The sequence below is a fragment of the Patagioenas fasciata genome, chromosome 8 (genome assembly GCF_037038585.1).
Source record: "Patagioenas fasciata isolate bPatFas1 chromosome 8, bPatFas1.hap1, whole genome shotgun sequence".
Classification (NCBI taxonomy): domain Eukaryota; kingdom Metazoa; phylum Chordata; class Aves; order Columbiformes; family Columbidae; genus Patagioenas; species Patagioenas fasciata.
This window is the reverse complement of record NC_092527.1, coordinates 20,285,154-20,312,907: the sequence shown is the minus strand read 5'-3', so window position 1 is coordinate 20,312,907 and position 27,754 is coordinate 20,285,154. Positions and strand designations below refer to the sequence as shown.

The 27,754-nt window shown below is 36.3% G+C and overlaps 1 protein-coding gene across 3 annotated transcripts in view; it reads left to right on the top strand.

Moving 5' to 3' along the window:
• The window catches only part of ADK (adenosine kinase), a 287,218-nt gene that overhangs the window by 19,503 nt on the left and 239,961 nt on the right, over nucleotides 1-27,754 (top strand). For all 3 annotated transcript variants that reach the window (XM_065842920.2, XM_071811816.1, XM_065842921.2), the window contains exon 3: nucleotides 18,146-18,199. In XM_065842920.2, coding sequence (XP_065698992.1) covers nucleotides 18,146-18,199 — 54 coding nt within the window. The remainder of the gene's footprint in view (nucleotides 1-18,145; nucleotides 18,200-27,754) is intronic.

Here is a 27,754-nt window from a genome sequence, read left to right as displayed (position 1 = left end):
TTATTTTCTTGTCTGTTGTCAAATCAGCCAAGTCTTTTTCTCCTGTTGTACACACAAACTCTATGTAAACCAAGAAATGGATTTGTACTTTTACTCTTCACTGGAAAAACAGGTTTGAAAAAAATATGAGAAGAAGAATGAATGAAGTCTACAAAGTGTGTTTGTGTCTTGAAGCGGTGGTAATGGTTAATATATGAAAAAAGGATATTCTCACACTGTAGGAAGAAATGCTGTTATTTTGATCTGTAATTTCACAAGTAGGGGTATGGATCTCCTGCAGTGTGCTGCCAACTTGTCTGCAGCATTGGGTCATAACTGAAGATCCCAAGAAGCGTGGTCATTCTCTGCCTTTCCTCACTGCAGAGTGCTGTTGGAAGGTGATGGATTAGTTAAGTGCAAACCTTACTAATAGAGTAATGTTGACTTCTGGTAAATTAAACTTTCTTGTCTGAAATTGTTTTAATGTTTGCTGTGATGGAAGTGAAGATGTACGTATTTAATAATTTTTCCACTCTTGTGAGACTTTGGATTATAAATTAGGAAAAGGCTTGAGAAGCAGCTGAAATGAAAAACATCATCTCACAGTAAATTCAGGTTGGTCTGTATAGCTGTGGCTTTAGCCATTCTGCCATGTATTATTCTCAACATTTTCAGTTTGTTACCTTTGCTCATATCTAACAGAAGCCTTTGTAACTTCCATAGCAGAAAAATCAAAACACTGCTCATGCAGTTAGCTCTAATGAAGTGGCTGAGAGTCTAAATAGCTTTTACACAATCAGAAGAGGTTCTTTGTCTCTTCACAAAACTCAGGTTTCAACACAGTCTTAAGGCTTCAATGCAAAACAAGCCCTTTCCCAGAAAACACATGGAGTGAGCCCCAAGACTGAGAAGGATGAGTGGTGATTCTGTACTAGGAGATCTGCAGCACAAGCCGCAGATATGGACTTTGCTGCCAGATTTAAGGGGAGAAAAAAAAAAAAACAAACCCGGACTTTTACTTTTTCATTTTCACTAATGTCTTTACTTGTGTGCTTCATCTCAAGTCTCTGGAAGAGGTTAATGGGGTTTTGTATTTCTTTGAGTTGAGGATTGTGTTACGTGTCTATACAGTGCTGAATATATAGAAAGTACATAGTAACTTTAAGACTTGTTGTCCCTGAAAATTTACCCCTTTTTTGAGAGAGTTTGCTATATGATTTTCTGTTGTTTCAATAATTCTTGTGAAACATCACTGGTAAAAGTATCATGTTGGCTCATTTGGCTGAGAAGCTGAACAGCTGAAGGTTCTTTATATTACCTTGTGTTTTAAGTTGTAGCTGTAGAAGTCAATTTAGCTTATCTCAGAGTCTGAACATAGAACATTGTTAAAACTGTTAAGCCAAATTGCATCATCTGACTGCTGGTAAATTATAAAAAACTTAAGTATTTGTTTGCAAAGACTTAGGGTAATGATAGCGGTCTTAAAAATATCCTCTTGGTACTAATGTGTCTATAAATTTGTTAGCATTCCTGACAACATAATTAGAGCTTTCTACAAGCCTGATAGTTTCTCCTAGTGCCTTTAGTTAAATGTTTGGTTTAAATGAGTGAAAGATTTTAGTTAAGATCCATTTGGAAAAGGCTATTCAAAAAATCTGCCCTGTGCAAGGAGTAAGTTCTGGATGAGGAGCTGTGATGTTTTTGGGGTGTACTGAGCTTGAGCAATGATTACAGAAAAGCTTGTTAACTCCTTATTTACCTCTAAAATAGTATGTAACATGTTCATGAATAGGAAATATTCCACTTCTTGTTCTCTCTTCTATTGTATTTTCTCACTTTCTGAAATACTTGCTTAGTAATAAACTGCAAGTCATAACTTCCATTTCTTCAGAGAACCTGCTAATTTAACATGTCAGTGGAACATGTCTAGTTCTTGGATTGTTTTGTTTAGAATAGCCTTGAGACACATCACACACAGCTTATATGTATTTTCAATTCACTCCCAAGTAAAAACTTGTTTAACTAGACTTCTGGACTTGCATTACAAGGCAAATTATGAAATACTGGGTTCCATTTGCCTACTCAATGCAAACACGGACTTTAAGTGAATGAGCTCTATGAGTTAAGTGTCTCCATTTTTAACTAGGCAACAATATTAAGTGAAAAGACCCTCCCTGAAGATGCCTTTGGAAAAAGCTGGGTTGCTCAGTAGGGAACTGGAATTGATCCAAAACCAGATAGTAAAACTTTTATCTTTGGAAGTGGTACTTGCTGTTTGTTCTGGAATACTTTTGATCTTAGAGTGTCCTGACTGCACAATTATAAGATGGATTTGTGTGGTTTTGTGTGGGTTTTTTTGTTTGTTTGTTTGTTTGTGGGTGTGTGTGTGGTGTGGTGGTGTGTGTTTTTTTTTTTTTTTTCCGTTTAGGATACAGTAGATAAAAATTGCAATTAATGTTCTGGGTATGGTTGCAGACATTCTTTTTAATTACAGGGTCATAAGATAAAATTTTAATGTTGTTTTCCATTCCCAGTATGCTTCTCCAATCCCAAATTTCCAACAGCATAGCAAAGGCTAGAGTTTTTATTTTAATTACTGTGGTATTATAGGGAAATAGTTTGATCACCCATGAACTGAAGAACAGGAAAGTCCAGTTAAAAATGAAGAATTATTTGTCAAATTCTCAGGTTTTTTACTGTAGATGAAATTGATTTGTCATATCTTAGAAAAGACAACTTTTTAGTTATAGCATTTTTAAGTGGTTGGAATACCTTCAGCTTTTTAGCAACTTAAGATTTTGAAAAAATTGATGTTTAAGTAAATTCTAATGCTCATTGCTCTTGTTTGGTTTTACTTCATTCAGGTCAGGGAATTTGCAATCTCAATAGCTTTTCTTCCCAAGTTAGATGCATCAAGATGAGAGGAATTCTGTCCTTTCCTTGAAATTAAATACTAATTTAAAGCTTTTTTTTTTTTTTTTTAGTTACTTGCTATTTCATCAGGCTATTCCTGAACTATGTGCAGGTAGCACATCAGTGTTATTGTTAACAGTACTCTAAGTTATGAGGTGCTTATGCTGCTGTTGATCCCTGGTACTGTGCTTATGCTCTGCATCACGTAACCGTGTCCAGGCCTGCTCTGTGCTTTGCCTCTTGTCCTGTTCCTTTCTGGAGTGTTGGAGCTGTGGTCTCTGCTGTAGCCACAGGAAGAGGGTGGAGGCAGCCTGGCTTAATTACTAGTGTTCTTGTTTTTCCTTAGTCGAGGGCTGGAGAAGGGTAAACCAGCTGTTTAATTGCTATTTGACTTTATTTTTGTCAGGGCAGAACCATCGATACTTCAAGTAACTGGAGGCAAAGTCTGTGTCTTAGACTTCAGGATGCCATGAAGCCTGTAGTTACCTAGTAAGCTCAGACTAAATCGAGAGCTGTGGACAAAGATGTTTCACAAACCTTTGATTCCCCACTTTAATAGAATAATTCAGTGTAAGTGTTGTCCTTTTTAAAAAAAAAAAAATTGTAATGAAATCCAACGCTGAGTTCATCAGTCAGTGGTGTAGATGTTTGTGCTGTGTGTCGTGCTATGCCATTAGATTCTTATTTTGAACCTGGGCCAAATCCTTTAAAACAATGCTGTATGTTTTAGGACAACTCAAAAATTGCACTCAGAAAAGGTCTGTGTTTTTGCAAGCTGCAGTTTTAACATGCAAATTATCTTCCTTTTTTAGTTCTACTTTAAACTTGTGATTTTATGTCTGTCTTATTAACAGAGATTGGGGAGCTAAGGATAAACAATTTGGGGTGATTTTTTTTTTTTCAGTTTGCTCCAGTGATTTTTTTTTTCTCTCCCTTTTTTTCTTCTATTTTTCCCTTGTTACGAAGTGACAGCAAAAGTGATTCAGTTTCAGTGCAAGAATCTGAGATGCATATGACAAAGTGTAAAGGGGAGCATAAGAATGCCTAATACAACAAGTTGTAACAAGTGGACAGTAGCAAGAAGTTGTAGAAATACAAATATTACCATGGACTTTTTTTCAATGCTTGTGTTGTTGAGGCTACTTTTTTAGTGTTGAGGCTGGTTCTTATTCTTAGGCAACAGGAGCTTCCTACTGGTACGAAGAAAACCAATAAAGGTCACTGTAGAATGATGCCGTCGCTCTAATCAGTAAGCATACAGTCATCTTCCTTCATGAGAAGTGAAACTATGACGAAATTCAGTGCTTGACCCCTCCAAGGTGGCATTCGGTCTCAACTATGAATATTAAGTTAATAAAACCCCCAAAGTGGTACATGGTGATGCAGAGGTTTCAATCCTAGTGTCTATTACGTGGCTTCAAACTAGTATAACTTATCTATTCTTTTTCAAGACAAGAATTGTAGTTGCAATGAAAATATTTGAACTTATAATATTTATATTTCTCTGGCCTTCCAGTAGAAGAGGCAGTGTGTTCCAGGATCTCATGTGTCTCCTACAAACCTTATTTGTAGAATTGCTGTGTGGAAAAGAGATTGAAGACCTTCCCCCAAATTTGATTGCTATAACTTCATTTTTGCGAAAGTGTGTTCCAGTGAATTTAATGGCAGCTCTTTTGGTGATTGTAACAATATGTACAGCAGCACTAAACAACAACTAAATTACTAAACCGAATGCAACTGTTTGTTGGTCTGTATTATGTCAAGAGCTTGGATGTGTATCTTCCTTGGATATAGTTTCAGTTTCGATGTTTGCAGTATTCTTAATTTAGATTGCAATTTCACAGGTTAAGAGATGCTGGAAATAACATTTTGGAGGATTTTAGGCTGGGAATTGGTTTTTTTACTTATGGGGGGGAAAAAAGCTAATCTTGCCCGCCTTGCCAAGTTAGCCTGTGCAAATTCCAAAATTCCATGACTTCTTTTTTTTTAGCAGCTTTTGTCCTAGGTCATATGTGCTAAACACGTCCCTAAGGCAGACTGTAGCGTTGTATCAACCACCATTCAAATAAAAAGTTAATTAAAATGAGTAAGTTGCTTTAGTAATTGCTGGTTTTTTACTGTTTTGAAAGCACCAACTACAAATTCCTGCTTTAGCTGAGAAAATGTGAGGTATAGCTGACTTTTTCAAAAGTAGGGTATTCCAAGTTTTATGTGTAAATTGGGGTAAAAAGTTAATAAAAGAAGCCTGGCAACCTTACAAAATAGGAAGATATTTTTAATATCAAGTTTTTGCACACTCACAAAATGAGAAATGCTTGAAAGACCTTTTCCTACACCCACCCCTGGGAGAAAACTGTTATTAAGCCAAAGTGTGAAGCTCTTTTGCGCCATAAATGGCAGGAACTGTCCAAATACCTCAGTGCCTCTTTGCTCTGCCAGATCCTTGGATGTCTGGGCTTGATGTTGAGCTGCCGTTGTGGGTGGAGGGTTAAGATACAAAACAGTGGCTATGGCTAGAGGCGAAAGGGAGGAACAGTTCTTCCCAGAAGCAGTAATTGCTGTTCTCCCTGTGTCTCTTTCTCTAGTGGTAACAGAGCAAGGAGTTTCTCTCTCAAGAGCTCTTCCCTGAATCTCCATCTTGGTATTGCTCCTTCATTTTTTAGGATTAAATTAACATTTTCAGTGCAGTAAAGAAACTTTCTCGGCCTTTTTCCATATGCTAATTTTTCCCAGTAAAGCTAATACCCTTACAGTGGCTTGGATAAGTACTTTCAGCATGGCTGGAATTTCACCATAGCTGTAACACTTGTCTGTAGCTCCAGTCAGTGTTAAAAATCATTTTTAGAGAAGGCAAATTAAAGCACATGAACTCTCTGACAATTCTTTATTTAAATTTCTGTAAGCTGAACTGTCCTGCAACGAGTGCTCAGGTGCAGAGATGGATGATGGAAGAGATCTAGCTTTTAAGCAGCAGGAAAACTCAGATTGCAATAATAGTATGGAATTGATACTTTTGCCTAGCCTGTCACAAACAGAAAGACATCCATAAAGTTGTGTAGCAGGAAAATGCAATACATCTTAAACTATGTTTTTTTAGATAAAAAGGTTTTAACTGGCATGTAGGACTATTAGTTTCCTTATGATTTCTAAATAGAGCAATGCATTTTCCATTAAATATGATATTCCAGTCTTTTTCTCTGTGTCCTTATGAATGATGAAAAGGTCAATTCCGAGCATTTTGAAGACAATGAAGTATTTAACATCCATCAAAATTCGATACAGCCTCAGCACTTCCAGTGTCCTACTTTTGGAGCATTTTACTGCTTGAAAGTAATATTCTGGGCTCACTCTGTGGTTCTTGAGTTCTTCACTGGAGAATAATTGTCTTTTACTGTGTCTTAATTGATTTTTATGGATGTGTCCTGTCTTTTTGCTAGAGATAATAAAATAATTGTGTTTTAGAAATTCTGATTTAATTTTTTATTTTACAGATAGAGACAGATCAGATCTAATATGGGGACGAAGTTGTAATTCAGTCATGAAATGTACCGCCTATTGATGGAGCCTCACACTGTTGTTTTAAGTTTGTAATGGTACTGCCCTTTTTAGTTTGTCCAAAGTATTAACCTGTATTTAAAGTAGAACCTGTTGAACTTCATTATGACACCCAAAGCACATGGCTTCCCAATTGTGCCTTCTCCTTAGAAGAAAAGATGAAGGACTCATTTTCAAGTGTAAAGAAACTCAACTGAGTAGCTGGCCATGCTTTTCATATATGGCATACAGAGAGTCTTTATTTAGAAGAAATCATTGAAATAATTTATAACTCTAGGCAGCACAATGTCAGGATAGTGTCCACAACCACACTACTCCTCCTTTCCTGAATGGTATTTTGTTACAGGTTCCTTCTCAGGACAGAGCTCCTTATGCAGCAGTGAGGTATTTGGGGGATTTTCAGCGCTAGTGCTGACAGAATCTGTTGTAGAACTGGTACAAGATCATTCAAACAATACATTTTGAAGTTATAATAGCAAGTAGTCATGTATAACTAGGAAGAGAACAGGAATCCTGTTTAATTTACATACATGTTACTTTTGGGTTTTTTGTATTTTTTTAATACAAATGAAGCTTGAACGCAAAATTGTGGAAGCTGTTTTGTGTTTATTATCAAATTAATTCAACTGCAAAGTGATGTTTATTTCTGGTTGAAGAAAATTGATATGTAAAGGTTAGGTTATGATTTCAGAACAGAAACAATGCAAAGTGACTAGTATGACTAAATAAACTCTTTAAATACTGAAGGCTCAAAGGAATAACATTAAAATGATAAGGAGTTCAGTCTATAAACAGAACTGCCTGTAGTTCTGCACAAATTGAATTAATGTTTTATTCCTTGATGAAGTTACTAAAGGTCAATCAAGTATATTTCAACCAGTCTAATGAGTATAGAATTCTGAGCATTGGTTTCAAAAAAGTGTACAGAGTGTGTACATGTTTTAAAAATTATTACTGAGAAAACATTTTACTTCTGCTATATATGGGAACTATTTAGATGTCTTAAATTTTTAGCTCACTAATTGATAGCTAAGAAAACTGTTTTGACAAGGCCACTACTGCATGCTTAAGTCCAGGGTGATAGGGCCGACCCTATTAAATGATCATGGTTTTCTACACTCTGGTGATTAACAGGCTTTGAACTTTCCTGGCTTTCTTAATTCCCTTTAATCATTTAAACCTATTATTGTTTTGACTTCAATTTCAAAAGCTCTTTAAATCTGTCTTACAATATTAATAGCTGATTAAAGTCCTGATTTCCAACCACGTTATCACTGTGGAGTCTATTTTATTACAGTGAAAAATTTAGAAACAACTATTTGGGAAAATGGGGAGAGAGAAAAAAATACCAGAAAAATTATACTTAGTAATGTTTTTATTTAGATTAGTGATCATATGCATGCAAGAAATTAGAGAAACAAAATGGTTCTAATTTATGTCATCAATAATTGTGTTTCTTTTTCCTGTTAGGTTTCAGGAGTGTAATTTTAAGTTAATTCTGTATTGAAACTTAAGTTTGTCTTTCATTTCCATCCTAAGTATTGTGGTAAAAAAAAAAAAAAAAAAGTTTCTGCTAACATTTTTGGGATCGCTTTTACCCAGAAATTCCAAGGTTGTGGGTTTTTTTTTGTGTGGGTGGGTTTTGCTGTTGTTGTGGTGTTGTTTTTTTTTTTTTTTTAGTGAAAAACAGAGGTTTATATAGAACATGATGCAACCAAATAAGACTCCAGTCCTACTAGTGTGTAGGAACTGTGTACTAATAACGGGGTAAAAATGAAAACACCAGAAATTCCTCCATGGGTTTTACAAGGTACTCCTTCATTCTCTCAGCCCTGACATTTCTATTCTAGCAGCTGTGTTTAAAGTCTGGTTTTTTTAAATATATGAAATGGCCAAGATCTGTGGTTTGAGTTGTTGTTAAACCTTTCCTTAAGTAGATGCTGTTGTTCAGCAGTGCAGTTCTCTGCCAGCACAGTGCTACATGCTCTCTCCCTAGCTGGACTTTTTTTTTTTTTTTTCCTGTTTATGATTATAAAGTAATTTATTTTTAACAGTCTTTAGACAGAAGTATCTTAGCCTTCTATTGCTATTTTTTTCATGTCTCTCTCCCATTGCCACTGGTGTGTTCTTTGCTCCTACCTACATTTCTTCTTCCAAGCCTAAACGTTTTAGCTACATGTTTTTCTGTTTAAAAATGGAAGAGGACAAAATAAATTAATAAGGCCGATTGCTCACTCTGTGGTATCGTGGTTTGTGGTGTGTTTTTTTTTGGTTTTTTGTTTAATTTTTTTCTTCTTATTTTTGTTTTGTTTGCTTTTCCCTATTTCTATATTAAAGTAGTTCACTGATGTCTTCAATGCTTGACATAAGTTGAAAGCTCAGGTTGAATTAGTTGTTCCAAGTTACTACTGTCTTGGATGTCTTACCCCTGCCCATATTTTTATTTTTATTTACTTACTTGGCTCTGCGTCTGTCTGTATTTTGAAGTTCCTGTGTTTGAACAGGTTCATCTTACTGCCTGGTAGAATGTTCTTGTTACCCTTGCCAGTCTGCTGCCATCTATGGATTTCATCAGTAGCTACTGTACTTAACTCTAGATCACTCCTAAATTTGTGGCATAGTGTTGAGTCTAGCACTGATCCATGCTGAAGTCAATGTGTGATGTGAATTCTCTCCCAACCCTAATACTTTAGTAAAGAAATGTCTGTAAAGTCTTTTAGGCAGTTTCTTCTTTTGTTGGTATAAGTGGACTACTGCAAAATTTAGGATTTTCTGGAAACAGCTTTCTTTGGGATTGTATTGCTAAAATACAATCCCTCTTTAATATTTCAATTTTTCAAGGAAGAGATTCTGGACCTGCATTTTTGGATTAGACAACAAAGCAGTATCTACTCAGTAAGGAATTTTTTCTAAACTTGTCTAACCTGTAAAAGGTCATCCTAGAGTAACAGTGAATGATGATCAGCTGTCATTAAAACCATAGATTAATGTAGAAGGGGTCCCTGTTTTGCTGTCAATTTGTGGCCAAGAATGTGAAAAGGTAGGTGAGTCAAGCTGCTTTGTTATGGAATAGGAGAGAGGCTAAAGGGGAGAGAAACTTGGAGGGACTGGTGCCTCTCAGATGGTGAAGCTGAAAGACTATAGCAAAGCAACAGAGGAATTGACGGAAAAAATGAAAAAGCAAATGTGTTAAACTGGTGGAAAAAACCAGTGCCAGTCAGGGAAGAGACTGAAACTTTCAGGATATGAATCAAAGCCCTTTACTGTGTGGGTTGTGGGTTTGTGTTTGTTTATTTTTTTTCTTTTAATGGAGAAAAAAGATTTTTTAAAATGAATATTTGGACTAGGGTTACACAGAACTTCTATTTAGGTTTAGCTGGCTGCATCTGGTCCGTGATGATTCTGCCTGTTGAACTTATACATAAGGTGTGGTCTGGGTTGTGTTTTTTTGTTTTCTTCTGGATTTAGGAAATGTACAACCCTTAGAATCTGCCTTAGCAAGTTTTAAGTAGTGATCCAAACAAATACAAGTTATGGTACATACACTCCATATTTGTGTACCTGAAAAAGATTACTAGGCTAATTAAAAGAGTGAGGCTACCTTAGGCTTAACTGAAATTACTAAGCAACTGTAGCCTTGTCAAAAATGCAGAAATATTGCCTTGTTTTAAGAAGCATTTTACTACTGTAGGAAAAGCAGTTCACTTATTGCCTTTTGATCTCTGTATAGATCAAGTCAGAATAAATTGAGTTAGCAGTTACAGCGGCATTACTCATTCTGTCTGATAAATTGCAGAAGGATGTTGAAAAACAGACTGACCTTCTATACCCATCTCTCATAAATTTGATGTGTTAGAAATATTTTGGGAGATTCTGTTTGGCTTACTGTGTGCATTGGTCTGTAAACACTCGTGAGGATGTACTGTTGTAGCAGGTTCACACATGGCTTTGTTTCTGACCTGACAGATCTTGTGGGATGTGTTAGGTGCATTTAGTAGAAAGCAGTCAATACAGTTTGAAAAAGGACATGAGCACCCATGCCCCGCAGGCTGATTGTCCTAGTTTCACAAGATTAATAATTAAGAAAAAAACAACAGAAAAAAGACTGCATTTCTTTTTCTTTAGCCTTAACGGCACTTGAAAGTTGAAGCAACATAATTGCTGAATCATTTTTGTGGAAATTTCTTTAGATTAATCTGAAGTACAAGAACACTATACTGAAATCCTTAGGGTTTCTTAATGGCTTTGTTGAAAATTTATGAATAAATGCTTCTGCAGAGCTCTGTCTTAAAAGGTTTTTTATTGGTGAAGCATAACCTAGTGTAACATAAATCCTGTTTATCTTGTCCATTTAATACCACCAATATGCTTTAAGTTTCTGGCAGAGAAATCACACGCTCTTCCTTTTTTAGATGACTTTTCTGCAAAATTCAGGTAACATGTTGGAAATCTATCCTCTCATACATTCAGTTTTTAACCAATCTGGGAAATACTTAAAACAGTAGCTTCAGTGAAGTATGTCAAGTACACTAAGCTTATGGAATAGTGAAGCCCAAGTGCTTTTAAAGGGGAGCAAGTTTAGTCAAAGCCATATACTGTGGCAAAAAGTTCATATTAACTTGTTCATCAGACAAGGCAGAAGAATGTCCGCACAGGTATGTGTTCGGAGCTTCCTAGGGTGCTTTACTGTCCCAACTTTATGTTACTGAAATAGTTTTAATCTTTGTTTAATGCTGACTACTCACAGTGATGGTTAATGCAAAAAAATAATCTTTTATCTCTGGTGTCCTTCACAAGTATTCTTGAAAATAATGATGAAAATATTACTCTGATATGTATACAGTTTTGTGTACCTCTTTGTTTCTGGGTATTCTGCATGGTGGAGATTTTGTCTTGGCTCTTCTGGCCCAAACAGCAGTGTGTATGTCTGTGTTGATTTGTAGTTTGATATCTGAAATTTTCAGCTATGGTTTCTATGTAAATTTTTGCTTAGGTTGATGGATCCAAGTCAGAAATTTTGAAAGGTTAATTAAGTTTGAAGCTGTGAAGATCTGTTGCCATTTTTTAAACCTCTTTGCTCATGAACACTTTTTATTTTGAGCCTTTGGACAGGTTAGTTTTACCAACTTTTCAGGAAAATCTTGTTTGTAGAGCAGATCTGAACTTGAAATTCATTGCAGTTTTTCACCAGTGCATATTTAGTGTAGGATGTGTTTTCTTTTTAATTTGGTTAAGGCTTTGTAAAATTGGATGCTGCCTGAAGGGGACCATGCCTTATGGCTGTTTGTTACATTAAGAGCATTATTGTAAAAATGCTGACTACAGTCTAAGGACATTAATTTTCATACTCTCTCATATTAGGAGTTAGGAAATAAAAAAAGCTTTGAGTTGTAGGATTACCATTTCACAGGGATCTTTAAAATGCATTGCAGAAGTCACAACTGGACTTAGAGGTTCTAGTATGATTAAAAAATGAACAGCAGACATTTAATAAGAATGTTATGTTTCTGAAAAAACTGAAATTTAGATCATAAACTTGTAGGTGAATGCCAGTGAAGTCATATACATGCAAGAGGGGAAAAGTATGCTATTTTTTTTACTTTTTTTTTTGGTAGCACCATAACCAAATCACATGGAAAGTGTTGGTGAGAGTTGTACGTCTAGCTGTTAGACACAGTAAAACTCTTCCAAATGGCCACGGCATTTTACAGAGGATTTGGTCTAGATGACCTTTTAAAGTCCCTTCCAACCCATAGTATTCTAGAATTCCCTGATTTAGCTGTATGTACAGCCAAATTTCCTTAACACCATTTTGGCTCTGTAAAATATCTGTCCTCAGAATGCCTGAAATAATCTTTTAGTCTGGGTCTATGATTTTTTTTTTTCCAGGGTTGTAGAAAGTGAAAATATTTAAGATTAATGTACTTGTGAATTTATAATAATTGTTTTAGGGGGCTAAGTTTGATATCATAGAATCATTTTGCTTGAAAGAGACCCTCAAGATCATTGAGTCCAACTGTTAACCTCACAGTGACATTCAGTAATGTCCCCAAGAACCTCATCTACACGTATTTTAAATACCTCCAGGGATGGTGACTCCACCACTTGCCTGGGCAGCCTGTTCTAATGCCTGATGACCCTTTCTGTCGAGAAATTCTTCCTAATATCCAATCTAAACCTACCCTGGTGCAACTTGAGGCCATTTCCTCTTGTCCTACCACTTGCTACTTGGGAGAAGAGACCAACACCCTCCATGCTTCAGGCTTCTTTCAGGCAGTTGTAGACAGTGATAAGGTCTCCTCTCAGCCTCCTTTTCTCCAGGCTGAACAGCCCCAGCTCCCTCAGCTGCTCCTCATCACCCTTGTGCTCCAGACCCCTCACCAGCTTCATTGCCCTCCTTTGAACTCTCTCCAGCACCTCAATGTCTTTCTTGTAGTGAGGGGCCCAAAACTGAACACAGGATTCGAGGTACAGTCTCACACCTCACACACGTTATGTATTGCACCATACCTATATTATGTATGTATCTGCATGTACATAAAATTTGGTTCTGGAAAGATAACAATTGGGAAGGAAGAAAATAACATGAAATTCAGATCTGAGTTCTGGAAGAGTTATTGATTACAGTAAGCAAATGATGAAAAGGTTTTATCATTGAAATATATCTCCAGTTTGTTCATGTTCTGAAGTTATGGGCTTGGGGACTAATGGGAGGCATTCAAATCATCTTGCTCAGCAGAATAGTTTAGATATTCTGTATCACTATGCCCCATTATAGTCAAAGGACTGAGAAATGCTTTTACAGAGTCGGGTCTCTGTTTCTTGATGAAATGTAGGGGGATTAGCTTGCTCTTTTGTCCTGGTAAATTAAATGCCAAAACATGCCTTTTTGTAACCAGGTTGGAAAGAAAACTGATTAAAGGTTATCTCAACACTGGAAAGAGTAGTGTAAAGCAGTGTGAAACTTCTCATTTAGGCTGCAATTAGAAGAAGGATGATAGAATAATAATTTCTGTTAGCTCCTGTATGCAGCTAGGTCACCTGAGCTTTCATCGGAGTAGGGTATATTGGAGTGACTATAACATGATGACATCTAGAGGTTAGACCAAGAATGTTGTGGCTTAAGAAATTCTATAAGGAACTGAGTTTGGGGAGAATGCTGCCGTCTTCTAAAAGTGGAAGTTTTAGCCAAGGTACAGTCAGCCTATTGGACTGTCAGAAGCCATCAGTTGTGGTGTTCCGAGGCTGGGCTGTGCCCATCTGGGCAGGCAGCTGCACCAGTTTGGTGAAAATATGCAGCTGTGCAGTGTGATGATTGCTGCAGTTGGGGCCCTTTAGCTGTCCATCTTGATGATAGTGTGCAGCTGCTGTTTTGAAGGGAGTGGCTAGCACATTGGCTACTCTTCCAGTAGATTAAATGGACATATCAAAGTTGTTAAATGTATCTTTTTTGAAGTGTGCTACAGTTTGTTTTGACCACTATGATCTTGGTCTAGATCCTTATATATTTTTATTCTTAGGCCTCTGTTTTGAAATAGGACCTTGAGCAGTGATGAAGAGGCTATTAAAATTTTGAATCTGTATCACAGTTTGGTACTTATTTAATGTGCTGGAGTGTGTAGAACTTAGAATTTCATAGGGCAGAGAATAGAAGAAAGTAAAGTTGTGGTCCCTTCAGTTCCTTTACCCACTTCTATAGTGTATTTGCTTGTCTCCTACTTACATTTATACGCCTGACATGAAACTAGTACAATGCATGTTACAGTATGTTGTTCTGGTTGCCTAGGTGGTTTTAAATGCCCTTATTTTAAACTTTTTGACTGCATATCTTTAGCTTGAATTATATCCTTGGCTCCTGAAATGTTTTTTAGAGAAATTCTCCCAGTCCTAACCTTCATCAGTCAGGAGGAGCCAACTGGTGCTTATCAATCTTGCCTACAAAACACATGCTGGGAAATATTATGTAAGCTGTTCACTGTGCTAGCTGCACATTTAAATTAATTAAATACTTCAGCAGCTGTGTATGAAATATAATATGCATCCTTTCTTAATGCATGAAGTACTAAAAAAAGTTTGAACTCTACAAGCATGTCCCTTTGCAGGAAAGTTTCTTTGGCAAGTTGCTATAAAAGCAATATCTTTAGGGGTCAAGAATATTTGAAAACTGCTATTTTCATGGTGAAAGAAGGGACAGCAGTGAAAAATATTAGGTAAGCTAAGGTTCACCAAAGGAACTGCATGCAAACCTCAAGGATAGCAACTGCGTCCCTCCTGCACACCACTGTGGTATGTCAGTAACATACCCGAGCTGAAAAATCACACATCTATTAAACAGTGTTCCTGTTATCTTACATGGTTTCTGCTGTAGCTGACTTAATAGCCTGAATAAGTAGTGAAGGGTATTATTATTTTCCCTCTGAATAACGAGGGGGGAGGGGTTGTGAAATTATGGTTAAAACAAACAAACAAGTGAAGGAACAAGAAATCTGGAAGCTTTAAAAAGCTCAGGTGTAGATATTATATCTGTATTGTCAGCAGCTAAATTCTATTCAGTTCTAGCTGGGATAGTCTGCTTTCTGGTCAGAGGAAAAGCATGCAGTGGTGGTTTTTTTTTTTTTTTTAGCGAAGAATGGTTGGGGCTTTATGGAGGTATATTATTTTTTTAATGGTCAAAATGATCTCCATTTACAAAATGGATTGCATATTACACAAAGGTATATCTATCTGTGACTGGTAGATCTGTCTAACAAATGACCTGATTTTGTCTTCAGTAATATTGGAAGTTGCATAAGAAGAGCTAGTGTCCTTTGACTTCTCAAAGATGTTAGTTTTAGAATTTCCTGCTAGATTTTTGCTTTTTCTCTGATACATATTTGCTATCAATAAAATGCTTATTAAGACATGACAAATGGGGATATCAGGGAGGTGTAGCAGCATTATGAAGACACTGGTATTGGGCTAGACCCTTTTTCATTAAAGGAAAAGCCTGATACTGTTCACTACAGAAAATATTGATTTGCAAATAAATGTAAGATCACAACAGTTAAAAATTGCAGCTTAAAGACTGATAGGGTGGTAAACTATGAAGACTTGGCAATCAAAGCACATCACGTGAATCTGTAATTGAATAGTGTGTTACAGTATAGTCTGCTTGGTGTAAGAGTCAAATAGAAACCCTGCATTTAGAAGGAGAATGTGGAAGGACCCCACTGTATCCTGATTAGGAGTGACTCCATGAAGGATTTAGCACCAAAGTGAATAAATGGATGCAAGTCAGCGTGATACTATGGCAAATAACCTAAGGCAGTCTCTGCATATGTAAACAAGAAAAAATGGGTCAGTCAGTGTCTTGCATATTTGAATGCAGCACTAGTGAACTTGAGAATGTGTCTGGGGTTGATGCTTGCATTTTAAATGGATGCTGGAAAAACTAGTTTCAGAGAGTATAATCACAAAATGCTATAAAGAATAGAGAATACATGTCTTATCTGTTTATTTGACACAAAAATCAATTTGTAAGATAGCTTGATTGTAGTTGACTGGTCACCAGAATCTTTCCTCAGTAGGAGTAATTTATGATTCTGCAGTTGACTGGAGTAAGGAACAAAAACAGGGCAAAGGGACAGTGGGAACCTTCTGCAGTGTGAGCAGTTAGCTGTTTGCAGAATTATTAGATGGACACTGACTTTTTGCTTCTTTCATTATGTATGACTGTGTTACAAACCAGCCGACTAAAAATCAAACCCCATGGGAAAACCATAGCAGTTAGATTTGTGGAGTATTTTGAGATGGCAAGAGATTTTGAGGCACAACAAAAGTGAGGTCACTTCTCAAAGGTTTTCCAAAGCGAGTGACAGTGCAGCTTGCGATATGACCAGTAGCAGACTGTGCTGGGAGAGGCTGGTTTCCTTTATCTATCTGATTCAGACAGTTTAGGTAACCTAAGTTGTCTGTTAGGTTAAGCTAGCAAATTTCTTTGTCTCAGGCTCTTGTTTTCATCAGAGGATGCTTATATGGACTGCAGAAACTTTCCGGAAAAGCCTATTAAACTATATTTTTATTCTATAGAACATTATTGGTATTGATTATAATAGTTCTGATAAGTTGGTGCAAAAGGTATTGTAATTTTTGCATTGTTGAAATTTGCTGTTTCATATTGGAATACATTCGTAAATGTGGTTATGTTATACATGTGCTTTTCTTGCTTTTTTTTTTTTGCTACTGACTTATTACTTGCTGCTTATTATATATTTATTTTAGAGTACGGAAATAATGTTAGACAAAAAGCAAATTGGAGCAATTTTCTTACTTGAGTTCAAAATGGGTCATAAAGCAGCGGAGACACCTTGCAACATCAGCAGCCTATTTGGCCCAGGACCTGCTAACAAATGTACAAAGCAGTGGTGGTTCAAGAAGTTTCGCAAAGAGGACGAGAGCCTTGAAGTTGAGGAGCGCAGTGGTGGCCATTGGAAGTTGACGACAACCAGTTGAGAGCAATCATCAAAGCTCATCCTCTTGCAACTAAATGAGAAATTGCTGCAGAACTCAGTGTTGGCAGTTCTATGGTCATTCAGCATTTGAAGCAAATTGGAAAGGTGAAAAAGCTCGATCAGTGGAGGCCTCATGAGCCAACTGAAAATAAAAAAATCATCGTTTTGAAGTGTCACCTTCTCTTATTCTACGCAACAACAATGAACTGTCTCTCGATTGGATTGTGATGTGTGACTAAAAGTGGATTTTATACAACTGGCGACCACCAGCTTAGCAGTTGGACTGAGAAGGACCACCAAAGCACTTCCCAAAGCCAAACTTGCTCAAAAAAAGTCACAGTCAGTGTTTGGTGGTCTGTCGCCAGTCTGATCCACTCCAGCTTTCTGAGTCTGAAACCATTCCATCTGAGATGTCTACGCAGCAAATCAATGAGATGTACTGAAAACTGCAATGTCTGTAGCCATGATAGATCAACAGAAAGGGCCCAGTTCTTCTCCATGACAAAGCCCGATGCATGTTGCACAACCAACACTTCAAAAGTTGAACAAATTGGGCTATGAATTTTTGCCTCATCCACCATATTCCCATAACCTGTCACCAACTGACTACCACTTCAAGCATCTAGACGGTTTGCAGGGAAAGAGCTTCCACAACCAGCAGGATGCAGAAAATGCGTTGCAAGAGTTTGTAAAATTCCAAAGCATGGATTTTGACGCTGCAGGAATAAACTTATTTCTTGTTGGCAAAACTGTGTTGATTGTTATGGTTCCTATTTTGATTAATAAAGATGTGTTTAAGCCGAGTTATAATTATTTAAACCGCAGTTACTTTTGTATCAATGTAACATTTGGTATGGGGGAAACACTGCAGCCAGTTTTAATGTTCACACTGTAATCTTTTGTCAGATCTAGTCTATAAGACCAATGTGTAGTTTATGGTATGAAAATTTTGGATATATAGCAAACCAAAGTATCTGATATAAGTTGAAGCTATGATATAAAGCAAAAGTGTGATATTATATTTATTTTAATAAACATGTAGTAATTTTTTTAGAAAATTTTGCTACTATCTCTGCAACACCTGAGGTACCTGAATCAACAAATATTACAGAGTTTAATAATTTGCTAGTTTGAAACAATGAAACTACATTTTTTGCCTGTGTTCTCAAAGGAGTAACTGCCTTGTGTTTTGTGTTTTTTTTCCCAAGGTATGGGCTGAAGCCAAATGACCAAATTTTGGCAGAAGAGAAGCACAAAGAACTGTAAGCTCTTTTGTGGTGATATACATGCATGTTATATGTATTTATTTTTCTATATATGTGTATATCTTCTTAGTAAAAACCTGAAGCAAAAAAATTGCGTTATAAATAGCTTCTGCTCTTCAGTATTGCCTACTGTGAATTACACAACTTGTCTGAAAAGTTGGGTTTTTTTTTAAATTAATTTGTTTTAAAAATTTTGTTCGAAACTGCAGTTGGCACACATGCAATTGAAATGTCTTAGTATTCGTCCTAGTTGATGTTTTATGTATGACACTGATTATACTAAGAGCTACTGCCTGCCTGCAGTATGTCTATGGATAAGTGAAATATTTGTTTATATCTGTCAGAAATGAAAAGGAAGATGATTTTTTTTTTTCAGGTTCAGTGTTGACTCATTATTTAAATTTGCCTACTTGTGTCATATGGCCATTCCCACCTTGGCAAATTCTTATCACAGTTGGACTGTCATGTGGAATGTAGCCAAGAGTCACTAGTGCCCTGTCAGTTATATTGAAATTTTGCCTGTTTTGGCTAATCTGATTTTGTAGCCTAAAAACTCTTGTTCCTGGGGGAAAAAATATGATCCATTGTTGAATGAATTATTCATTTGTATTGCAAGAGAAGTAGCCATAGGAAGCTTACTCAAACACTGCAACAACATAATCTTTAGTTATTTTACTCCTTCATTAAAGACATGCCCAAACAAAGAATCTTGAAGTTCAGATTTATTCTGGTTTTAGATAGTCTTCCATGATCAGGCAACATAACCTTTATTTTTTATCATAGCACACTATATACTAAAATACAAAAGCTCTGCGTTTGAGTTGAAAGCAAATACTGGGTACTGTGCATAAGCTTGTTTATATACATTTAGAAAATGCAAAGTAAAAAGGTAGGCATTGTCTGTATATTATCTAGATATGGGAGAAGCGAATTCTGTGTTTGTGTGTCTGCTTTTGAAACCTTCAATTTTTTTTTTAAATTTATTTTTTATTTTTTCCAATTCTGATAGCTTTTAAAACAGATACTGAGGTCATCCAAGTTACTGACTTTTGAACTGTGTGCATGTTTTGAAAGTGAAGGGGACTAATCAGAGCTTGGTATGTGTTCTGTGATGACTGATAAGTTTAATCAAGAGTTATTATATTAGATTGGAGAACAGTACTCACTAAATAAAAGATGGCACAATTGGAACATTCCTGCTGACTTGCATGCGTAAGCATACAGGTTGAGTACAAGCAGTACTATAATACTTATTTCAGAATTTAGTCTCTGTTCTTAAAGCTCTTCATTATGTGGAGTAATTGTCTCTTTTATTACTGCTGATTTTAATTCCTGCACATTAATACCACTAGCTGAAGAGCTGTACTCATTGCATGAACTTCAGTTTTTTCTTGCCTTGTTCACTCACTTTTATCTATGAGCTGCCTGAAAAACATTCAATGTGAATGTCCTCTTTACCATCTCTCAAATCTGTGTTATGTAACTGCTTTTTTTGAAGCTAGTTGGTATGAAAGACTGTAGAAAATGCTTCACTTGTCAGACCTTACATAATTTTGTTCAGTGTCTTCTCCATGATGACTGGTGGATTATTTATATGAAAGTTGAATTTCCAAATAAGATACAGACTTTTTTGGATTACTTTTACATTTCATCCTTTCAAGATAGAGATAGTGGGGAATTTGGTCCCTGTTGTGTGCATCTTCATTCTTAGAAGAAGATGTTTTTTAATCTTTTAAATTTTTGGCTCTTGAACATTATTGTTTCCATAATTACTCTAACAATATTTTGTGTTATTTCATAGTATCCCAAAAGGCTTAAGCAGTTTATGTATAAGATAAAGTAACCGTTTCAGATGAATTAGTATCTCTAACTGTCACGTTTCTGCATGTTAAATGTTTGGGTGTTTCTTAGTAAGCTCATAGATTTCAAACAGTAAAAATGTTTTCGGATAACAAGGATTTAATTACTTTGGAGAAAGAATTATTTGCTGCAACCCTTAATGACTGAATTCTGAACCAAATGAAATTTCCGTGTTCTTTTAGAGGGTGGAAAAAGACATTACTTCTACGTCATGGTAATGTACCTGTGGCGTTGAAACTGCCTGAGCTCCAGGCAGAAGACAGGCAACAGCAGTTGCCTTTGATAGGTAGATAAGATGGGTTTTATGTAAAGCACTCTCTCTAATGACAGAGCACTCTGCACAGGATTATTATGATTAACCCATTAAATGTGTTAGAGCATTTTAAAAGATACAGATCAGAAGTATTCCAAGTGCTAGCATGTTGAGGGGTTAAACAGAAGTTAAACGACATTCAGGTCTGTATTTTGGGCAGTACAAGTTGTACTGTGTACACAGGCTGTATTTGCACAATAGATATTGATTAAACTGAACCCTTCAATGTGAGCTATTTCATTTGAAGTAAACATATTAAAATCCTGTTTAAGCTTTTTATTTTAGGTATGTTGCATGTTGCCTAATTGCATATTAGTTCCTGGTATATTTAGAACATAGTCACTTCTTAAATGGAAGGTTGAACTCCTTTAATTAAATAAAGAAAATTTAGTAAAACTAAAGCTTTACATGAATCAACTGCAACAGAAACCTGTGTTTTTTCATTGTTATCACTACAGTACCTCCTGAGATGATTTATATGCTGTTGGTTATAATGAAGGAGTTTGAATATGCTTTTGCCATTGACCTTGGCATCTTGAATGTTGCTGGATGCTTGACCGGGGAAGAACTCTCGTAGGTCAGTGTCATGTTGTTTCAGGACAGACCTTTGGAACTTTTCTGGTATGCTCTGTGCTTCTTCTCAGACCATGTTAACTGTATGGTACAGAACAGATTATAAACAGTGTTGAACCTCAGAGCACTTTATTCCTTCAAGCTAAATTCTCTGATTTAACTTACAGATGAGTTGTTGGATATTTAACTATAATTTTCTGATATTTAGGTAGACTTTCATATTTAAAAGAAATGCCAGTTCTAGGGAATGGTACAAGACAACTTACCACTAGGGTAACTGTTGCTTATTCTTCGAGTAAAAGTTGCTTACTCTTAGGTTCAGTGCCCTTGTAACTAAGGTGTTCTTTTGAACCTGTCCTAGTGTTCTTAAGTCAAATACAAAGAAAGTTAAACTTTGTATTCCTGTTCAGTGCCAAAATTCTCCTGCTTAAAATACTTTATCTTCCAGTCTTTGAAATGTCAGCAGCTTTTATATTGACTTATGTAGTAAAGAAGACTTAGTTTGGCATTCTTCATCTAATAGTACCATGATGATTTCTATGTCAGATGTCCTTCAGTTTCTTAGAGAACACTTCTGTGTAGCTGTTCTTCATAAAAATGTACATTTTATTCAGTAGTGAATGCTTTCTCTCCAAAGGTAGTTGGGCCGGCTACAGCCTGACTTTGCTTAATCCTGTTGTCCTTGAATCTTAGTTGTCTCGAGAGATACGTACAGTCACTAGGAAAGACTGGAGTTGCTTTACAGGCATGGCATCGTACTTAGCTTCTATTTTAAGAGCTAAGGTATGAAAGATCACTTTTGTTTTTTTTTTCCTGCTACCAATTTACTTGGACTGTAGCAGCCTTCTAAAATTGTGTCTTTCCATTAGTGTATACTTTTTTATTTTAAATGACTTTGTTAGCACAGAAGTTGTAAGTTGAAGCAAATATACATTGTTTTCAGAATTCAACTGGGAATATTTGCCACCCCCATCCCAGTCAACTCCTGAATGCACACAAGGTGGAGGTCACTGTCCTGCATCTCAGCCAGGGAGTAGAATGTGTGCAGGCTCCCTAGCCTGATTCCATGTCAAATTAGCAGATTAGTTCAAACCATCTTAACTGATGATCAAGCCAAGCATGCCAAAATTGCAGTGAATCAGATAAACAATCATATTTGCTTTCACTGGTGAGCTTATTATTCTGCCATGAGGATAACAAAGATGGGGGAACTGTAGTATCTTCAGTTTGCACAGGTGTTTTACAAGGTAAGCATGGTTTTGTGGCTGAAGACATGTCCTGGAAATGTTTCCTACCTCCCTCAACTCAATTAATCCCCTGTAACTTTGAGGAGAGGAAAAACAGAACTCCGTACTGCAAGACTACTGGGGAAACTTGGATATAATAAGGTTGATGAGACCTTAATGTTGCATATGTTTTTCTCCTTCTGAGAACAAGAAATAAATATAAACTCAGAGAAAAATGGAAATATTTCTCCTGATCATTCATATAGTCCTTTTACAAGAGTTGCTTCTGTTTTAAATTCTCAAAATTGGACCGAATTACTTTAACTGAAGGTCATATTAACTATGTATAGACTTGTGTGTTTGTAGACTTCAGTGCATGTGTTGTTACCTTGGCTGATTTTTCTTTTTTTATTATTATATATTTTTTTTTTAAACCATGCTTCCACATCAAAAGCTTTTGAGGAGAATAAATTTAAGCTAGCTGCAACAAGTGATGGGGTGTGGTCTATATTGTCTTGATATTAAACACTTAATTTTTTTACTCAATGCCCAATACAGAGTCCATCTTCACTGTATGGTGTTAGCAAAGGTGTTGGGGCTACAACAAAATCTTGGTAGCTTGACTAGCTTATATGAAAAGGCAACTAAAATATATTCATTGTGAGTCTTAAAAGCATTTTTTTGGAGATTAGTGGTGTCACTGAGTCTGTAAGCAATGCTTCAGGACACTTGTTTTAATACAGCTTTGGCTGCTAGTCATAGAATTTTATAAACTGTTTTGTTTGAGCAGTTTTGACCCTGATGGAACAATTTTTGTAAGTTAGATGAAAGAAAAAGTAGAATATGTGACAACTATTTTGTGCCCCACAGCCACCTCTGCTTTCATAATGTATCTTTTTACAGAGATAAAGACAATAAATACAAACTTCCTTTCTCTTCAATCAGCTGTTTGATGTGTTGCAGTCAGAAGGGAGAGCAGCCATGGTGCTGAGATTTGATGAGAGGAATTTATTTAGCTATTTCATTCTTAGCTGTGTACTTACCACATGAATATTTTTTTCATAGTGAAACTGAACAAGGGGGAGAGACTCCTGAGCTTGAGAACAGCTTTTTGAGCGACTGATGCAGTTTTGAATCATCTGGAATGTGGGGGTTTTTTGCATGCGTTCTGGTTTTACTTAGCTAGGATGCATGTAAGTGAGTTTATATGTGAGCATTGAAAGGGTGAATCTTGGAGATATAGGAGGGCTCTTTGGGGATTACAGATGGCCTGTATTATGCTTGGGAAAGAGTAGAGAAATTTACAGTAGTGTTTTAGAAGTAGTCTGGATATGTTAGAAAGCTAGAGGATGAGAAAAGGATTTCAACTTTTCATGAGAATATTGTAGTGGAGTTTACTTGTATTTGGAGGTTTTACCATGTGTAAATCACTAACACAGCAGTTAAATATAAAAGCTAAGGGACTCAACCCCACACCATTTACTATGCAACCACGCCTCAGTGATTGCTCAACGTGCAGTGAGAGAGGCATGAATGCTGGGGATGTAAAGGGATGCAGCTGTCTGCCTGATAATGCTGTTTGGAGCAACCAAGCTGCAGTATTTTGTGCCACTAGAGGGTGTAGCCTATCTTCCATAACACTTCAGAAAATCCTTCTGTATATGTTGCTTTTAGAATTCAGTGTCCTTTGGTGTTTTTTATCCACTCTGTTGCACCCTAAACCTAAAAAAAGAGAGTAGAAATTGTTTTGGGGGAAGACATACCAAAATATCAGAAATCCTAAGCTTTACATCTTTTGTCAGCCTACTCAACATATGCTGGCAATATAGATGGTTTGTATGGTTAAGGTGATGCATGAACGTGTCACAAATGTCTATCAAGCTGTTGAGTTACTGTATATAGTATACATCACTTGTAAATAATTTCAAGTGGATTAGTATATAATATGAAATATGATTTGACAATGAAGTAATGTGGAAAACTGTCATGGCAATAACAAGGTGCCCAGCTTTATGAAAAAGCTTGCAAACTCTCATCTTTACACAACTTGATTTTAGATTTCCTCCTCATTCTTTTAGATCAAGCTATCATACTGGCCTGTTTCCTAGTGTAGAGGTTTGTATGAAAACTTCAATAAAAATGTCTACTGTGGAATTAATATTCATTTGTAAAATCTATTTTTTTTTTCCAATTGCTGCAAATAGAGACTTCTAAACTACTGTTTTTAATGGACAAATAATTTAGAATGATAGGTTTCTTAAGGTGTCACCTTCTCCCAAAGCAAATATAATTTTTGCTGTATATTGACACTGATTGTTCTATTATGTGTAATCAAGCACTTAAAGTAAAATTTCTTGAAATGCCTGGGAGTGCTGTGGAGTAAGAATCTGAATGATGTGCTGTGGATATTTGAAAAACACATAAATGTAATGAAAGAGATTGGTTGGGAAGAACTCCGCTGATCTAGAATGCATTTTATTAATCCTGGTTTTTGGGTTGTTGGCTCCCTCTGTAGATATTATTTTAAATTGCAGTTTGATTCCTCTAAAATGGTTTCCTCATTTCTGTGGTATATATATAAAGACTTGACTCGCATGTACAACAACAATGATTTATGGTTAGCTACAAAATTTCTATTACAGATTCTTCCCTCTATTTTTCCTTTCAGTTCTCTGCCTGCCCACCCCCCCACCCAATTCTTTTGAATGCAGCACTAATGCAAATTAGTGTTACACAAAAAATTGCATGAATTCTTGGTAACAGACAATCCTGCATAAAATTTCAAAAAATGAAAAATCTAAATTACAACAGAAATGCCTTCTTTGATGAAGGCTGTTGTTACGTCTACTTAAATTTAAAATGAAAAATTGAAAGTGTTAATTATATTGTATAATTTCATTTTGCTTCCTGCTATTGATGATATGAAATAAGTAATAATCACAAGGTTACTTATACAGGGGGGTAAACATATTGGATCAATATTTAAAAATCATGCTCGCATATCAATACAGTATTGTAATTAAGCCTTCTGCCTCTGTTTAGTTTGTGTATATAGTATATTAAAGCAAAACTTTGCTATGTAGCTTTATAGGCTCTGCTAGAATCACAGAATGTCAGGGATTGGAAGGGACCTCAAAAGCTCGTCCAGTCCAATCCCCCTGCCGGAGCAGGAACACCCAGATGAGGTTACACGGGAATGTGTCCATGTGGGTTTTGAATGTCTCCAGAGAAGGAGAATCCACAGCCTCCCTATTCTTTATTGTCAAGCAGCTCTTGGAAATCGGTGTTGATTCATTCTCATATGACATGGTGGTTATTCGATATCAAATGGAAGAAAACTTTTGATAATAGCTATGGCTCGCAGATAAGAATAAGGCTTATTCCTTTGGGGAACTTGATTTCGTTGCCTGAGCTGCTCGTCTGAGACTGTGTCATACAGTACTTCCAAGACAGTGGGAAGGAGAGAGCTGGAGAGGAAAGAGAAGGATGGATGTGAAAGCCAATGGAGAAAGCGAATTATTTTGTGTGTGACGTATGAGAACTCAAAAACAGAAGGTCTAGAAACAGCTGCCGGAAGATCAAAACTTAATTTGCTTAGATGAAGTTCTGGAAGTTCTTAGTGTCACATTTGTTTTTCTTCTGTAGTCATGCTCTTACGTAATTTAATCTCATATATTGATTTTTCTTCTCTTATCTTCAAGAGATGTTTTTCAAGTACCTGTGTCATCTACTTTGTTTATCATTTTCCTGTTATAGGTGGTACAGCACAGATATCAAAAGATCCTCTATGGAAAAGACTTTTTTGTTCAGTATTCCAATTTGTAATTCTAGCTCAAATTTGAGAGCTTTCAGGAGCTTTCACAGTACTAGTTATTGAGATAAATTGATTTTCCATAACTGTTTCTTATGCTCTGCAAACTTATTCAGAAATAGATGAATTGACATCGACCTGCCTGGCTCTTCTATGTAGTGAGCTAATGAGATGAGTTCCTCTATTGCTCTTTCTGATAGTAATCACTGTTACTTGGTCTGTACCGTACGTATTTTGTTTAAAGCAAGGAAACACATTTTTGTTTTTGCTACCTATTCCTGAAATTGCCCTTGAGTGCAGACTGAACAGTTGGCCCACAGCACTGAACTGCATGCTCAGGCTTGGAAAGCTCAATTATTCCAAACTCCTGTAAAGGATTTTAGCTTGTTGCTCACCAAGTGTTCATAGCAAAGGCTTCCAAACAGCACATAATAGTTACACCCTCTTGTCTATCTGGGATTCATGTTTGAGTAAATGCAGTTTGAGCCATCAGTGAGACATGATTGTCCAAAAGGAGGCATTTCCATCACTGCTTCTTTTGACGCTTCTCTTATTTTACAACAAATTCAAAAATCATGTGAAAAATGGTATTAGCTGTATTTTGCATTGACTCCAGGTATGCACAAAATGTGGTGCTAATACAGTAGTGACATGACTGTGTGCAACCACTGACATATTTGAAGACTGAATTTTGAATGTGCAGGCTATTTTTCCATAATGTGGTATGTATCTGTGACTGTATCGGTTTCTTTCACATAGAGAATGGGGTGCATGTTTACAAGAAGACAGAATCTTAATATGAAGAGCATGCAGAATGTTCCAGAGTATCTGTTTCTTAGTTAAGGTAGCTGGAGAAGTTTCTGCATCTTTGTTGCATGGAAGAAGACAATTTAGAATTGGACAAACTTTGTCTTTAGAGTATTAGTTTTTGTGTTACTCAATGTAACACTAAACTTGACATTTATTTCTAAAATTTAGAAATGAGTAATTGGTCATTTTACTAGCTTGGAAGATATGCCGTCTGTCTTAGGGTCTTTTAGAAACAGAATCTAAATAAAGATATTGCTGTGAAATGATTTTGAGCCATCAGAGTAATCAATTTGTGCAGATCTTGCGGTCGTTCTTGCAGGTAACATGGAATTTTTATGCCATCTTTTTACTGTACTTCTTACATGTTGTATTTTGCTCATGGTCTTCCAGAGACAGCACTAGATGTGGGAAAAGTGTTAATACCTGCCAGGGAATTTTGTGAATTTACATTTATGACATTAATAAAATTAATATAGTGTGTGTGGAGGAGAATCTTCAGAAAACCTTCTCTTGGCAGGTCCTTTTAAAATTCTGTTTTTGTTCAGGTTTTAATGAAATACACAGCAAAGCTGCTGAAATTGTGACGATGTTTGAAAGTGCCAAAGGAGGGACATGGCAGTCAGTACTGGTTGTGCCACAAGGTGGTGCTTTATGCGGTAGCTAGCTTCATGGCATTTAATTGAAGACTACAGTAAAAGATGTAAAATGTCTAAAGCTTTTAACCATTTCCAAGTACTTGTCAATGCACTGTTGTCTTTTTGTTTAAATACTTCTAGGCTTGAGATGAGGAGGCTTAATACTTGCATAGACACTATTTAAAGACAATGAAAATAAGAAATGTACATGCGCATGCACAGTTTGAGCTTGAGATCAGATGCACATGAGTGCAGCAAGCAAATTGTGTGAGTGCTGTGTGAGTGTGTTTGTGGTTTGTGTGGTGTGTGATGTGGGCTTTTTCT